The sequence below is a fragment of the Somniosus microcephalus genome, chromosome 5, assembly GCF_052327205.1.
Source record: "Somniosus microcephalus isolate GS21.2 chromosome 5, FLI_Smic_1.0, whole genome shotgun sequence".
Lineage (NCBI taxonomy): Eukaryota > Metazoa > Chordata > Chondrichthyes > Squaliformes > Somniosidae > Somniosus > Somniosus microcephalus.
Genome location: NC_140991.1, coordinates 56,647,336 through 56,662,585, shown reverse-complemented (window position 1 = coordinate 56,662,585; position 15,250 = coordinate 56,647,336). Strand labels below are relative to the sequence as shown.

The 15,250-nt window shown below is 43.2% G+C and overlaps 1 protein-coding gene across 5 annotated transcripts in view; it reads right to left on the bottom strand.

The window, feature by feature from the left end:
- Positions 1 to 2,880: 2,880 nt before the first annotated feature.
- The window catches only part of nrp1a (neuropilin 1a), a 181,577-nt gene continuing 169,207 nt past the window's right edge, over positions 2,881 to 15,250 (bottom strand). For all 5 annotated transcript variants that reach the window (XM_085987644.1, XM_085987641.1, XM_085987640.1 and 2 more), the window contains exons 14-18: positions 12,457 to 12,627; positions 9,133 to 9,404; positions 8,921 to 9,017; positions 7,484 to 7,537; positions 2,881 to 5,877 (exon numbers count right to left, since the gene is read on the bottom strand). In XM_085987644.1, the coding sequence (XP_085843770.1) occupies positions 5,591 to 5,877; positions 7,484 to 7,537; positions 8,921 to 9,017; positions 9,133 to 9,404; positions 12,457 to 12,627 (881 nt within the window). In that variant the 3' untranslated portion in view covers positions 2,881 to 5,590. The remainder of the gene's footprint in view (positions 5,878 to 7,483; positions 7,538 to 8,920; positions 9,018 to 9,132; positions 9,405 to 12,456; positions 12,628 to 15,250) is intronic.

Sequence of the window (15,250 nt, the reverse complement as noted above, 5' to 3'; positions counted from 1 at the left end):
TTGAAGGCTGCCTCCACCCATGGAGTTACAGCTGCTCCCATTCCAACTGGGTGCTGAAGGAAAGAAAAAGCAAAACTGGCATAAATATCATATTTTGGTGTTATGTATTAAATGAAATCTGAGGCCTTAATGAGGCTTGTTCGTGAATGAAAATATGAATTTACATTTATGTGCACTTTATCACATCTTTAGAATTGCTAAAGTGCTTCATGGCTTTTTTGAAGTGAGTCGCTATTATATAGGTGAATGCTGAAGCCAATTTATACACTCCATGATCCCACTAACAGAAAATGAAATGAAATACCAAATAATCCATTTTGCTGGTGCTGGGTCGAACACCAGGAAAACTTCTTGCTCTTTGAATACTGCCATGGGATTTTTTACATTCACCTGAACCACCAGATGGGACCTAGATTTACCAGCCCCAAACAAAAGATGACACCTCCGACAATACAGGATTCCTTCAGTACTACACGCAGCTGTCAACCTAGACTATGTGCCATGAGGCTTGAACCCACAACCTTCTGATTCAGATATGAGAAAGCTACGAACTGAGCCAAGCTGACATGTGTTACTTCGATGTAATCCCTGAACTCCATTGGTGCTTCATTACCACATTATATCACCCTGTGTGCAACAGGGGCACAGCAGGCCTGGGGCATCCGCACCAGATAATAAGGTAAGCCAGCACCTGTAGTGCAACACCATTGCTGGCACACAGGAGCACATTATTGGTCCTCTTGAGACATAAGGGAGGCATCCAAGCATTGGAGACAGCGTAGAGAAGAGCTACACGGCCTGATTCCTAGCACCAGAGTTTGCGGAAAGACTGGAGAAATTTGGGCCCTTCCGCTTTGAAGGAAGGTCACTGACAGGTGATCTTATCGAGGTCAGTAAGATAGAAAATCAAAATGGAAAGAGGCTGATCTGAAATATTACTTCAATTTAAGTTGTGAGACTAGGAAAAGGGGACACAGGCTCAAACTAGTAAAGGTCAAACTTAGGGCTGATGTCCGGAAGTGCTTCACACTAAAAAGTGGTCCACGTGTAAAGTGAGCTTCAGGGTAGAGCAGAGGGAACAAAATCTGGATTTAAAAAAATAAATGGTTCAATGTTAGTATTGTAGGCCTCTCCCACCTCAGCAATATTGCCCACCTCCATTCCTATCTCTGCCCCATCATACATGCCTTCATCATCTCCAGCCTCAACTACTGCAATGTTCTTCTTGCCAGCCTCCCATCTCCACCTTCTATAAACTCTTAACTTGTACAAAAGTCTGTTCTCCTGTCCATGCCTTCTGCCTTGCATTAAGTTCTGCCTGCTCATCACTCTATCCTTGTTGACCTACATTGACCCCCATATGCATTAAATTTTAAATTGTCATCCTTTTCTTTAAATCCCTCCATTGCCTCACTCCACTCTATCTCTGCAGTCTCCGCTAACTCTGGCTGTGCAACCCCTCGCCCTTGATCCCACCATTTGCGGTAAAGCCTTCAGCCATCTGGTCCTAGTCCCTGGAATCCCTTTCTCTCCTCTTTAAAAACTTCCCCAAAACTCATCTTTTTGATCGAGCCTTTGGTTACCTTTCCTAATTTTCCCTTTCCCAGATCAGTATCTATTCTCTGCCTATCTGTGAAGCTCCTTGGGACATTCTTTACGTTAAAGGTGCTTATATAAATGTAAGTTGTTGTAAGGGCTTTCTGGATGTATGCACTTAGATGGGCCAAATGCCCTTCCTCACTTGTATTTAGCTCGTGATCATGGAATTCTTTCTACATGCAGGGCATAGTGGGCACATTGCACCACTCTGCATTACCCTTTTGTCTGTTATTCAGAATAACAAGCAATTATGTGACTGAGAACAATATTATTTTAAGTGCAGTGATTGGCTGTTTTTTCTGACAGTTCTGCTATCAAATTTCTCTTGCAGAAATTCAATGGCAGCAAACTCACAACCAAGCTGCCACTTTGCTTGGTGGCCATGACCATTTGGAAGAAAATGCCTAAAAGCATCGAAAACCCACCAGTTTGTGGTGTAGGGAAGGACCAGCAGAGGCAGCTGGTGATATAATGGCATCATTGCATTGCCAATTAACATTGCACTCTTCTGTTTGCCAATCTGGCAAACCAACAACTTATCTGCTGGCAATAACCCTTGAATATTCCAGAAAAATGTACTTAATTGAATTTACTAGTTACATTTTTTTTAAATTCATTTTTATGGGATGTGGGCATCGCTGGCAAGGCCAGCATTTATTGCCCATCCCTAATTGCCCTTGAGAAGGTTGTGGTGAGCCGCCTTCTTGAACCGCTGCATAGAAACATAGAAGATAGGAGCAGGAGTAGGCCATTCGGCCCCTTGAGCCTGTTCCGCCATTTAATGAGATCATGGCTGATCATCCTAATTCAGTACCCTGACCCTGCTTTCTCCCCATATCCCTTGGTCTCTTTAGCCTTAAGAAATATATCTAACTCCTTCTTGAATATATTTAATGAATTGGCCTCAACTGTCTTCTGTGGTAGAGAATTCCACAGGTTCACCACTGTGGAAGAAATTCCTCATCTCAGTCCTAAATGGCTTACCCCTTATCCTTAGACTGTGACCCCTGGTTCTGGACTCCCCCGCCATGGGGAACATCCTTCCTTCATCTAGTCTGTCTAGTCCTGTTAGAATTTTATAAGTTTCAATGAGATCCCCTCTCATTCTTCTAAACTCTAATGAATATAAGCCTAATCGATCCAATCTCTCTTCATACGTCATTCCTGCCATCCCAAGTATCAGTCTGGTGAATCTTCGCTGAACTCCATGTGATGAAGGTACTCCCAATTGTGTGAAATTTGCAGGAATACAGTAGAAATAAATAAAAGGCAGGAACGCCATTGTGAAAACCCTTTTGTTTAATACACAGCAGAGAAATATATACATATAGCAGATCTTCCTTTGATAAAATACAAACAAATATGAAAATTACAAAGAAAGAATGCTCAACTTTTCTTTAAAGGTGGTTTTAACTGTTTTACATCCAAACTTTCTCAGGAGTCTCCACTATTTTCATTCAGACTTCCCAGACATTTTTGCCCAAAATTGAGTAGGAAAGGGTTATGCTGTGGGGACATCTTTTTCAATATTTCTTTTTTACACTATGGAATATCACTTCCAAAATAATTGTCGGAACATCAAGTAGTAAGATATAGAAGGGCTGTGGTTTTACATTTTCAATCAGTGTTAACTTACTGTAAGTATTTATATTGCTATGGGACATTGAATTAATTGCATTCTAGTTCAGAATTATATATCCAATCATATTGAAGTTGCTATTACAAATAAAACATAACTGGATGTCCGATTTCTGCAAACATCAATGGAAATCCTTAGAGCCATTTCCTTTCCACTCGCATAGTAGTATTTCCTATAAACTCAAATGTTCTTTACTAACTTTCTGCTGAGGACAGTCATCTCAAGCAAGGTTTTGCTCGAGGGCCACTTTTACACCACACAGTCATGTGATAGAAGCCTGTTCCACATGCTGAGCTCCCAGTTTCAGTTGTACCACTCCAGGCAATTGTAAGATGGAGGCCAAGCACTTTCCCACAGGGACCCTTTTGATTACATTGTGGAGGAATGAGATAGCCCTGTCTCCTAATCGCATTTCTTTGCTTTCACTCACTGCACTGTAAGGGAGGGAGAGAGGGAACCGTACTGAATCCCAGCTCTCTCAACATTCAACAGTCAGGTAAGCCATCAATGGTGGGCCAGACATATGGGGAAACAAGTCTACCATGTTCTACATAAATGGAGAGAAGGTTGAACATTAATGGTCCCTTAACTGTATTACAAATCCTACAGAATGCTATCTGAATACTGCTTTCAGTCATAAATAATAAATTATTCCTTTCTCCACATCAATTTTTTAAAATTTACGCCATACATCTCATTCTGAATCATGCCTTCCACCCAATAGGATGACCTAACAGTATACAATGGTTTATAATGTTAAAAGCTTTCCACACCAATGCAACAGGAATTTCAGTATAGATTACTTGGATCTAAATTCCTGTTACAGGAATGCTGTTTGCAATCACACAATGCAAATTGACAGTTATTCATTTAAATCTGCAGTGCTCCATAATTACTAGGTTCAGAAAAAAATACTGTCAACGTATTTTCAGATTCCTTTACTATTCGTTGAGTATTACAATACTTAACCGATTTAAGTACTGATTTGTGGGACCAGAACAGCCTCACTGTTTATGGAGGATTGATACAGTAACATCTCCCATTGCTCATTTATTTTGGTTGAGTGACTTGGTGCTACTGTCACATATCATGAACTCTGACCCTGCTGAATAAACAGGAAATGCTGAATAAAGAAGAATTGCTCACGGCTAGTGTGGCGACTAGCACAGCCTTAATGGTTAATACAGGGAATTATGGGACACTGCAGCTCACGAGTAGACTGTACTCCGGCGTCCCACCATAAGAAACCACAAATAGAGTACTGTAGGAAAAGATTAAATTTAATTGAATCTTTGGAAGGCAGTAGTCATAGATTTGAGTACAAGATACAACACAACAGTGTGAATTGTCTAGGCTTTCTGTGTGTCAAGAATACAAACATTTTGAGTTAAGGCTTTTTTTTCTCTTCATTTTTAAAGCAACAAATTACACAAGCAATAATGCCAATAAAAAAGTTTAGGAAAAAAATCCAGAAGAGAAACTCTCACAGCGATACAAAACGTGAAACAATACCCATACAAGAAACATGTCAACCATATAATTAATAGATATCTTTAATAATTTTTCAATAACAAAAACTTTTTTTTCCTTTTTTTTTTGAAGTTTAAACCGATATTGCATAAACAGAAATAACGTAAAATCAAATCTGTCTCTAACACTGATCTTACAGCACACTTGTCTAATGGAGAAGAAAGGAAAATCAACTTTGTAGCGCGTGTTTCAGTGCAAGCAATTGTTAACCCAGGCCACTGGCCTGAAGCCAATCACAATGTTATCAGCGTACAGACAGTTGCTGTGTGTAGCATGTTAACAAATCATATTATTTACCCTTGTTATAAAGGTCATGACCCCCTCAGTATCCAATCAGGCTTTATGCTAATTGTTTTCCAAATGGGAAGGGGGTGGGGGGAAAAAATCAAAATACTGTATACTCAAAGTATAAAATCTGGACTAATATACAAAAACATAGGTATTTAAAGCCCTTTGGAAACATATTTTATGAAGCTAAGTCATTATACAAATAGAATGATACAAATTTATAACTCTTTACAGAAAATGATAAATACTTGTAAAATGATCTCACTTGGTCTCAACACCAGCATTTGTTTATTTAAAACTTTAATTTAAAAATTAAAAAGCAGACTGTACATAATTCATTTTTTTTTACATAGCATCCCGTTTGATTGCTTTAACAGTTGCTCCTGAGAAAAGCTTGGCTCAGTCACAGACCAGCATTATCCAGAGCTCTTCATGTCTTTCCTAAGACAAACAATTACAAAAAAAACCTCCAAAGAATTCCACAGTTTCAGGCATTCTTCCGCAGTCATTTTAAACCCCTCGAGTGCTTCTTTCTCATGCCTCAGAGTACGAGTTCTGTGAGCTCAGTTTGTCCTTTTTCAGTTTCACTCCATCCACAAGTTCAAAATTGTAGCTCTCGAGGGCAGATAAATTCCTGTCAGCCAGCGCACTGTGCCAACAGGCACAGTACAGGACAACCCCGCAGATAGCCCCCAGAATGACTCCCAGTGCACTCATAGCTATGATGGTAATAAGGATAGGGTCAAGGGTCTTCAGTACGTTTCCAGGACCTCCAGAATTCTCATAGAAGGTTTTGTCAGTGGGATCCTCAGGGTCCTCAGCTGAAATAAAAAGTGTGTTAATAACCTTTTAAAAGCCTAGTCTTTTGGGTTATTTACTTGTTTTTACATTAGCAATATATATATCATTCGGCACAGTGAAGGGCTATACTGTATTATATTGTCAAATTTTTAGAGAACAGTAAAGTACAACATTTCACTTTTGTTGGGGTGCTTTTTTGTATTGATAAAGGTAAAGGATGACAGTGCTGGAAAACAGAACACTATTCCAGTTCAGGCACTCAGCATCAGTATCAATCACTTCTGGGTCAGCTACAGCACAGGTTGGATGCAGAATGAAGTCCCCCCTGCTCCAGAAATGTGCTTTAAACCCCAGTCGCAGAAGAGACACCCATTACTGCACCATTGAAGCTGTTTTCATTTCTCACACCAGCTTCACTTTTTGAGCGCGATGCAAATGAAAGCCAAATTCGGTCAGTTTTGAGCGTAGGCCCACACCCATTCAGTTGAGACTGCCAAAGCTCACTTCCTGTATGATCCTTACAGCCAGCACAGACAAGACTTTCAATCCCCACAGTCGTGTTAAATTATCAAACGATCACTCCAGGCTGGATTTGAAACTTGTGCGGATGATTTCTCCCAGTCGCTGTATGTAGTGACATTGTAAACAAATGACATTTCCTCTGCTCGGTATTTCCAGTGAAATTGTAAACATAGGAACAGGAGAAGGCCATTTAACCTATTGAGCCTATTCCACCATTTCATTAACCATAGCAGCTCTTTATCTTTTTCAACATGTTCAGCTATGTTCAAAGGGAAAACATTTACAAGTACAAACCAGAGGAAATCTGCTCATGTTTGTTTACAATGCCCACTACATATAGCAATCAGAGGAAACCCTCCCCCCAGATCCCAGAAGTGTTAGAATGGTGTCTAATTCATTGCAGCACCCAGTTACTCCTAGAAGCACACCTTGTGTTTTTAACAACTTTAAAAACACAATTTAACTTCAATCATTTTGTCACATTTTTTGTTGAGAGCTCATTAAAATTCCAACATCCAACGAGTAACAAAACTAGTTGCCTTGGAGCAAAGGCGGGTAATTGGAGTATGATCTAATAGATTGACGGAACAGGCTTGAGGGGCTGAATGACCTGCTCCTGTCCCTATGTAGGAATGACTGAACATGTCCTTCTCTTTCTTCCTGCCATGGATTGCTCAAATTACTGTTTCCCCAGCGGCCTACCCAAGATTGGGAACGCTATGTTTGGGGAAAACGCATAGCATTCATTAAGTGGGGACAGGGCTTGCACATATTTAACAATGAACCCTAATGACTTGGATTTTCCTTCTACTTTCTCACCACAATTGATTCTTCATGGCTCTGTTGCAGCTTTTCCCTACCCCATTGACTAACTTGCCCGTAGGTCTAAGATGCATTGTTGGATTTTTTTTCAGGATTAATTTCCTGTAACTAATGTTCAGGTTGACAAGCGAAAGAAAATGTAACTGGCCATGTGTTGAGGAACATTTAAAACCGGTTTCTAAGCACCGACACAGATCTTCATCTTGCACTGCCTGTGGCTTTGGGTAATAAACATGTTAATGTTCTGTTTCATTTGCTACAGCAACTGATAAAGTGACTTACCAGTGGGAAAGATAGATGTGGAACCATCCAGACCTGGAAATGCATCCCTGGGAGCTATAGAAAGTTAAAACACTTGATAAGCACAAGCAAGATTTTCTGAAAGCTTCATATCTTGAATTTTCTCTCTGCAGAACCACCATGTAAATTTCTCTAATTATATTTCAGTATAAATTATGACATTTAATAGGGCCCGATTAGCACGAGTTTCTGATTCAACAGCTAATTTAGTGCCGGTAAAAGATTCACATGCTAATTTTTTATGCGGTCCATGTACAATCTATCTAATCATGGACTCTATTCCGTCGATTTAATCTCCTGCATAAATACTCCCTGATCCACAAAGATTGTATCAGTCAAAACCTCTGGAATATTCATCCAGCCGTACATCTAAACTATTCAAACCTGGCCTACTATCCTCCAGACTTACATTCTTCCACGTCACGGCTGAGGACTATTTAGTCTCAGGCTATATTCATCTCTATAACCTTTCAATCCTGATCTCAGCCAGACTCCCAAACTGCTTTTGTTGGAAGTCTGTTCTACATGAATTGAGTACAAAGCAGTACAGGAAACTTTCTGGTATCCAGCACCGACGGGACCGAGCTGGTGCCGTTAGATCAAAACTGCCGTAGAAACCAGCGCTAATGTTAAAACATACGGAGCTCAGAGCTCCGTGTGAAGCAACAAACCCTGTTGCTTAGCAACAGCTTCAAAACAGTCGGCGCAGCTTGCAAGCGTCTAGCTGAAACTGTTGCTTAGCTACAGAGACGCTTGCAGAGCCAGGATTGGAGAAAAGAAGCAACGAAAAGAAAAAAAATTATCTGAACCGACTCCTGAATTTTGCCGGTAGATAGAGCTTTCCGGACATTTAACCTCCGGATAAACAAAAGTTTCCTGTATTTCCATTTTTCTGGACCCAGGCAGTGTGGTTTTGTTTCCCATTAGGTCAGGCATTAAGTTATGATTTTACCGATGCTTTAGACAGCAAGAGTCACCCTCACACAGTGATGCAAATAAAGAACAATGGGAGCTACACATGACATTCACAATACTTTAGAGCAAACAAGGAATAAAACACCCAAAGTAAAATCTTCTTCCTGCTGTCTGGAGATGGCACTGAAGATTATTGTCGCTGATCAATGAGAGAGTCGGCAAGGTTACATTTAACTAAGGGTGGAATATTCCGAGTGCCTGACCCTGCCCTTGCCCCTGTCTCTCTCGTGCAGTGGGTGGTTTATTGGAAAATCGTGGGTGCACTGCCCATTATATTCTTTATATTGCAATTAATGAATGGAAAATTGCAGGCCGGGCATCTATGATTTCCCGATAAACTGACCACCGAGTTGGCTCTGCCAGTGGTGCAGCGTCTGGCAGGGTTTTGCCTTAATGCTCTGCACTGAACATAAACCAGAGTAACACACTTTGCAGAAAACTTACCCATGCACTCATTTGCATTTCGGTTGCTCACTAATTCCACATCGTGCACGGCCACTTCTCCCCGGTTTCCTTTTCCGACCATTACTTCCAGGCCCACCTTTGAAAATAGAAGTTTTTTAACCGCCTGAGCAAACTATATGTTGTAGTCACTCTGTCACAAACTGATGATCCTTTCTCAAACCAAACATTCAAACTCAAACTCTTGAAGTTACCTGAAAGATGCCTGATGATCGAGGAAGGAGCACCCGACCTTCTTGCCAATAGTTGCCCTGTGGTCCACTCAGGGTCCAAAGGACATCTGTCATGAAACCATCTGATGGCTTCCTCTGAATCACATTTAAACTGCTGCCGTAAGTTCCACGGATTTGGTACCAAAACACCAGACAACGTCCATAATGAGCAGGTAACAATGAAGGGCTCCATAGTCGTGCAACTTGTCCCTCTTCTCGTCCAATTATTTCAGTATAAATAAAATGGTCTTTTTCTGCAAGGACCAAGAAAATATTAATTCCTTCAAAACATCTTTCAGTTACAATGCATAAGAAAGCCTAGAACAAGAAATGGCCACTGACCCAACAATCCTCCTGCTTCCACATATTTGTACCAGCTACCCTATCAATAACTGTATAGCCACCAGTTAAGGTCTTGAAAGAAAGTTCTACATGCTCCCTGATTCTCAAAACTCCAGAACACTTACCTATCTCTATTTGTTCTCTATTCAACCCGGTCCTTTGCTTGTCACAGAGAATATTCCCTCTTTCTCTGTCTCAGCCGTATAGATCCATTGTAAACCATGGAGTATTTGATCATCTCAGTATACCTATTTCTGGAAATTTCAATGCTGCTCCCAATCAGATATCTTGCACCTTCTTAATGGTGTTAATCAGCACCTTTAACTGTTTCTGCTGGGTGTTTTTCTTACATATCCTCTATTCCTAACCTCACTTGAGTCTTTCTAAATTTGAACCTTGGTCTGCACCTTAGAAACACAACTGCAACTATTTTTCCTCATTTACTGTGAGAAAGTGCCTAACCTCTGTTCAGTGCTTCTGTCGACAAACCAGCCAAGATCAGGAATTTTCCATTTTTGTAACCCTGGAAAAAAAACCACATCCAACAATCCAGTAGCATGGTGATTCCATCTCCCTTCCAAGCTGCTTGCTCTGGATGAACGCAGTAATGCACAATCTTACTGCCCTATTTCATCCTGAGCTGCCCTTGAAACCCTGCAACCTATCCATCACTAAGGACACTTATTTCCACCTCTGCAACATTGCGTGCCACTGGTCTGACTTCATCCCCATCATCATCATCATCATCATCAAAACCCACATCTTTATCACCTCCAAGCTCGATTTCTCCAATACTTTTCTCAACGGCTTTCTGAGCTCCACCTTACATAAACTTTAACACTCCACGGCCCATATCCTATCCCGCACTAAGTCTCACTCCCCTATCATACCTGTACTCACTTCCCTCCACTGACTTCTGCTTCCCTAATCCATTGATTTTGAAATGCTCATTCTCATTTACAAATCTCTCTAAGGCCTCAGCACTCCTTATCGCTGCAACCACCTTCAGCCCGATGTGCTAACACGCATTCTTGCTTTTCTAACTGGGACCTGCTGTGCCTTTCTCCTCCCTCTGCTCCACCTTCAGGAGCTGTTTCTTCAGACGTCTAAGCTCTAGAATCTGAAACTCTCTCACTAACCCCTCTGCCTTGCTACCTCTCTCTCCACTTTTAAAACCTTCTGAAAACTTAACCACGCCTTTGACCGCCTCCCCAATTCTCCTCCTCTAATTGCTCATCACTTGGTACCACCTCTGTGATGCTCTGCAAGTTGTTGGTGCATGAATGAACTGCAGACACGCCTCACACACTTCTTAGTCAAGCAAGCTACCCTTACTATTCAAACTATCACATACAATTCTTATGGGGTTGAAGCAACACATGATATCACAGATTCATATATCTGGTTGGAGAGCCTCGCCTCACATTTTACAGCATTGCCTCCTGTGATACTTTGCAGTTCTAAAACACAGGAGTGAGACTCGAGCAGCCACGGTAAAATCTGAGATCAGAACATTGACTCGGACAGAAAAAACAGATTAGAAATGGAAGATTTTAACAACTGTCCCCTCTCCTCTGTACCCTCCCCGTGCAATGCCACAGGAGGTCAACTAGTTGTTTTGAAGTTTATTTTTCTCACCAATATTATCTCCTCTCCCCCTCTCTGAAGGTTACTCCTTGCTGAGTTACGGTCCCATGGGTGTCAATTGCATCCTGGAAACGTTTTCCCAACTGGCCATTCTTCATGTGTGAGCCTAGACAGTGAGTGCTGGTGGACTAATCAATCTTGTGAGGGGCGGCAGGCGGGGGCGGAGGGTATCCCAGCTAAGCCTGACCTGCCCTCACTCTCTCTCATACACACACCTTCACTTCGAGCAGGCATTGCTGGCTCGTGATCAGCAATTTCCCTCATGGACCAGGGGCACTGAGGGTTGCTTTCCCGTTCCCAGGTGAGATCAGTAAACTCAGCATAGAGCAGGGATCAAACCTGACACATTCTTCATCTGTATGAATCAGCCAGTCACTTAACCAGCTGAACCACTGGTGCAGCCCAAAATAATTATCTTTTCAGTTCAATACTGAATTTAAAAAAAAGAAAACTCAACTAGCAGCAACTAGTTAGTTGGGAAGCTGCAATTGTCTTGATTTGGGTCTTGCAAATGTGAATGTTTTCATTATAAAATAGAGCATATTCTGACTAATATAAAGCTCATTCCTGATTGGTCAAGAGTAACACAAATATCTGATAGGTTCCCGGAACAAAAGCTCAAACTCAATCAGATGTTCTTGTTAAGCAACAGCAACAACTTGTATTTATATAGCGCCTTTAACGTAGTAAAATGTCCCAAGATGCTTCACAGGAGCGTTCTCAAACAAAATTCGACACCGAGCCACATAAGGAGATATTAGGGCAGGTGAGGTAAGAAGCATCATACAGGAGGAGAGAGAGGAAGAGAAGCGCAGATGTTTAGGGAGGGAATTCCAGAGCGTTGGGGTCAGGCAGCTGAAAGCGTGGTGGAGCCATTAAAATTGGAAATGCACAACAGACCAGAATTGGAGGAGTGCAGAGATCACGGTGTGTTGTAGGGCTGGAGGAGATTACAGAGATAGGGAGGGGCGAGGCCATGGAGGGATTTGTAAACAAGGATGAGAATTTTAAAAATGAGTCATTGCCGGACCGGAAGTCAATGTAGTTCAGCGGGCACAGGGGTGATGGGTGAACGGCGAATTAGGAACTGGGCAGCAGAGTTTTGGATGAGCACAAGTTTATGTAGGGTGGAAGATGGGAAGTCGGACAGGAGAAGATTGGAATAGTCGAGTCCAGAGGTAACAAAGGCATGGATGAGGGTTTCAGCAGCAGATGAGCTGAGGCAGCTCTGAACATTCTCCCGGGAGAGTTTTCTGGTAGTGAAAAAAGTGTGTTGAATGGAACATGATGTAAAGAACGTCACTTCACACTTCTTACCCATTGTGTAATTTCCACTCGGCCCTGTATTCGGGGATTCTCCTTTCCCCGAGTGTACTTTCCACAAAAAGTCTGCGGCTTTATCAAGGTGCCAGTCACAGAAACTCTTCAGGGCAGTACTCCCAAACTTACAGTTGAAACCGGGCACCTCATCGAAGGGAGAGAAGCCACCTGCAATACAGACAGGACTTTATAGTTCATGTAAGTGAAGAAAGTAGGTAGTTATTGCAGCTCAAAACATCAACATACATGGAACAAAATCTGGGTTACTGGAGAACTCGGGTTATTTGATGCTGCATCTATAGTGAATGCTACATGGTCTCCCTAGGATCCCAGCAGTCATTGATCTGATTGTGTAAATACAGCTCAACCAAGAACGTGTTAGATTTCGGCCAACTCACAGACAGGAAGCTGTGTGTCTTTAATGGCAAATGTAACCATGGCAACCACAAATAGATCTGCGGCACAAATTCAGCATTATAGATTTTCATTGCTACAATGTTATTTTTCTCCTGAAAGTTTTAACTCGCCTTTTCTTTGTATTGATGCACCATATTTCATTGATAATAAGACAATTTTACTATTTCCATCCGTAGCTACAATTAAAGAGGCGGGACAGGCTAATCGTAATAATGAGTACATGAAGGACTGGTTGTAAAATGCTGCATCATCTCACACCCAGAAAAGTCAGAATTCAGCTCATGCGGTGGTCATTCAGTAAAAAAGATTTAAACAAAACATTCAACACAGAAACGTGTGAGGAGATACATTTGGAGAGGAAGAATGAGGAGAGACAATACAAGCAAAATGGTACAATTTTAAAGGGGGTGCAAGAACAGAGAGACCTGGGGGCTTTTGTGCACAAATCTTTGAAGGTGGCAGGACAGGTTAACAAAACAGTTAATAAAGCATATGGGATCCTGGGCTTTATAATAGAGGCATAGAACTGAATCTTAATTCCCCAAAACAGGTGGGTGCGGTCGGGTTAGAGATTAAAATTCAACAAACCTGAACAGGCACCCAACCTGCCTCGAACCTGCCCACTTCCGGTTTTAACAGGGGTGGGTGACCAATCTGCTCACAGGGGGTGGGTTGGTCATTTAAATATTATGAGGCTGTGTGCCTTCATTTTAACAGTCATTCTATTTTTTACTTGTGTCGGCTGGTTTTCCCAGGCCTCAGGAAACCCGGCAGGTGAAAGGAGGCGAGAAGGGTTAAATCCATGAGGTAAGTGCCCTTACAGCACTGCTTGTGGGCCAGGAGGAGCAGGAGTGTTTCCTGCAGGCCTAACAAGCTAACCAGTAAACCCTCCCCGCCCCCAGAGATCTGTCTGCTCCCACACCCCCACCATTGGACCTCCTCCAACCACCATCGGAACCCCCCGACCACCATCTGCTCCCCGACCACCATCCGCTCCCAACCCCCACCATCGGACCCCCCCACCATGATCAGACCCCCTCCCACGATCAGAGCCCCCCCCATGATTGGATCCTAACCCCCATGCGATCGGACCCCCCAGTGACTGTCCCCCTCCCGCCCCGCCCCCCCGCGATTGGATCCCCCCCGTGCTCTCTCACCCACCCCGCCACTAGATCTACCTGCTCTCAGGCCAGCTCGGCTGCAGCCTTGTGCTGTAGGAGTTCTTGCCCCGACAGGCCTCCAGCCTGTCAATCAGGCTGGCTGTGGGCGGGAAACCTACAGAAATTTTTTTTAAGACTGCCAGGTTTCCTGACCTCAAAACAACACCCACCCTCCCACACTCCCTCCCCGCTTCCGAGCCAAAATCCAGGCCATAGAGTACAAAAGCCAAGAAGTTATGCTAAACTTATATAAAACTCCAGTTCGGCCCCAGCTGGCTTAATGGCCCAGAAATTCGGGTCGGGTGCTTCCCGCGGGTGTAAGCCCCCGACCTGCACTTACCTAGCACACCGGCCGTTGCGCTGTGGGCCCCCGTGGAATTCCGATCCTGGGCCTGCTCCAGCTGCCGGCGCGCAGTGCTTGCGTATCCCAGGGGCGCAGTTAGTTCGATGCGGCCCCTGGGATCACGTGGGCTATGGGGAGCCAATCGGAGCAGGGAATGCTCCATTCATAAGATTGACAGGAAGAGCCGTCAAAACTTATAAATACTACAGGCCCCAAAACATCACCAAATCTTCAAATACATTTTTTTTTTAAATCACATTTTTTAAATAAACTATAAATTACATGAAATAACTATTTTAAACAATAATTTAAATTTTTGAAAAAAATAATTTTATTTTCTAACGGGGCTAAAAATAAACTTACCTTACTTTAAAGTATTTAAAAATAATAAACCTGTGGAAAAAATGTTTTCATTTGCATTAATTCACCACTTACAGGCCTAGAAATTCAGTTAGGGGCGCCCAGCTCGCCTGGGCTCCGGAATTACCGCTGCGCGCGGAGCCACTTGCGCCAGCGGGATATTCAGTTTCAGCGCCCCAAGTGGAAGCCGGCCGCTAAACAAGGGTTTCGGCGCCCCGCTTGGGGCGCTGAAACTGAATATCGGCGTGCAAAGTGCCGCAGCGCCACCCGCTGCGGCACGGCAGCCTGCGGTACTGCAGGCCTTCCTCTCAGTCTTAAGGGGGAGGTGCCTGCAACAGCGCGATCCCCGCTCACGAGTGCCGGCAAATGAGCCCGGCACCAAGGAGAAGTGCCGGGCTCTCTGGAAACAGCCGGCAATGCCGCGGGGGGGTGGTGAAGGAGGCCGGGGACGGAGGTGCGGGCAGGCGGCCGCCGAAAAAGCGGCCGGCCGCACCTCCACCTTAACTCGCCC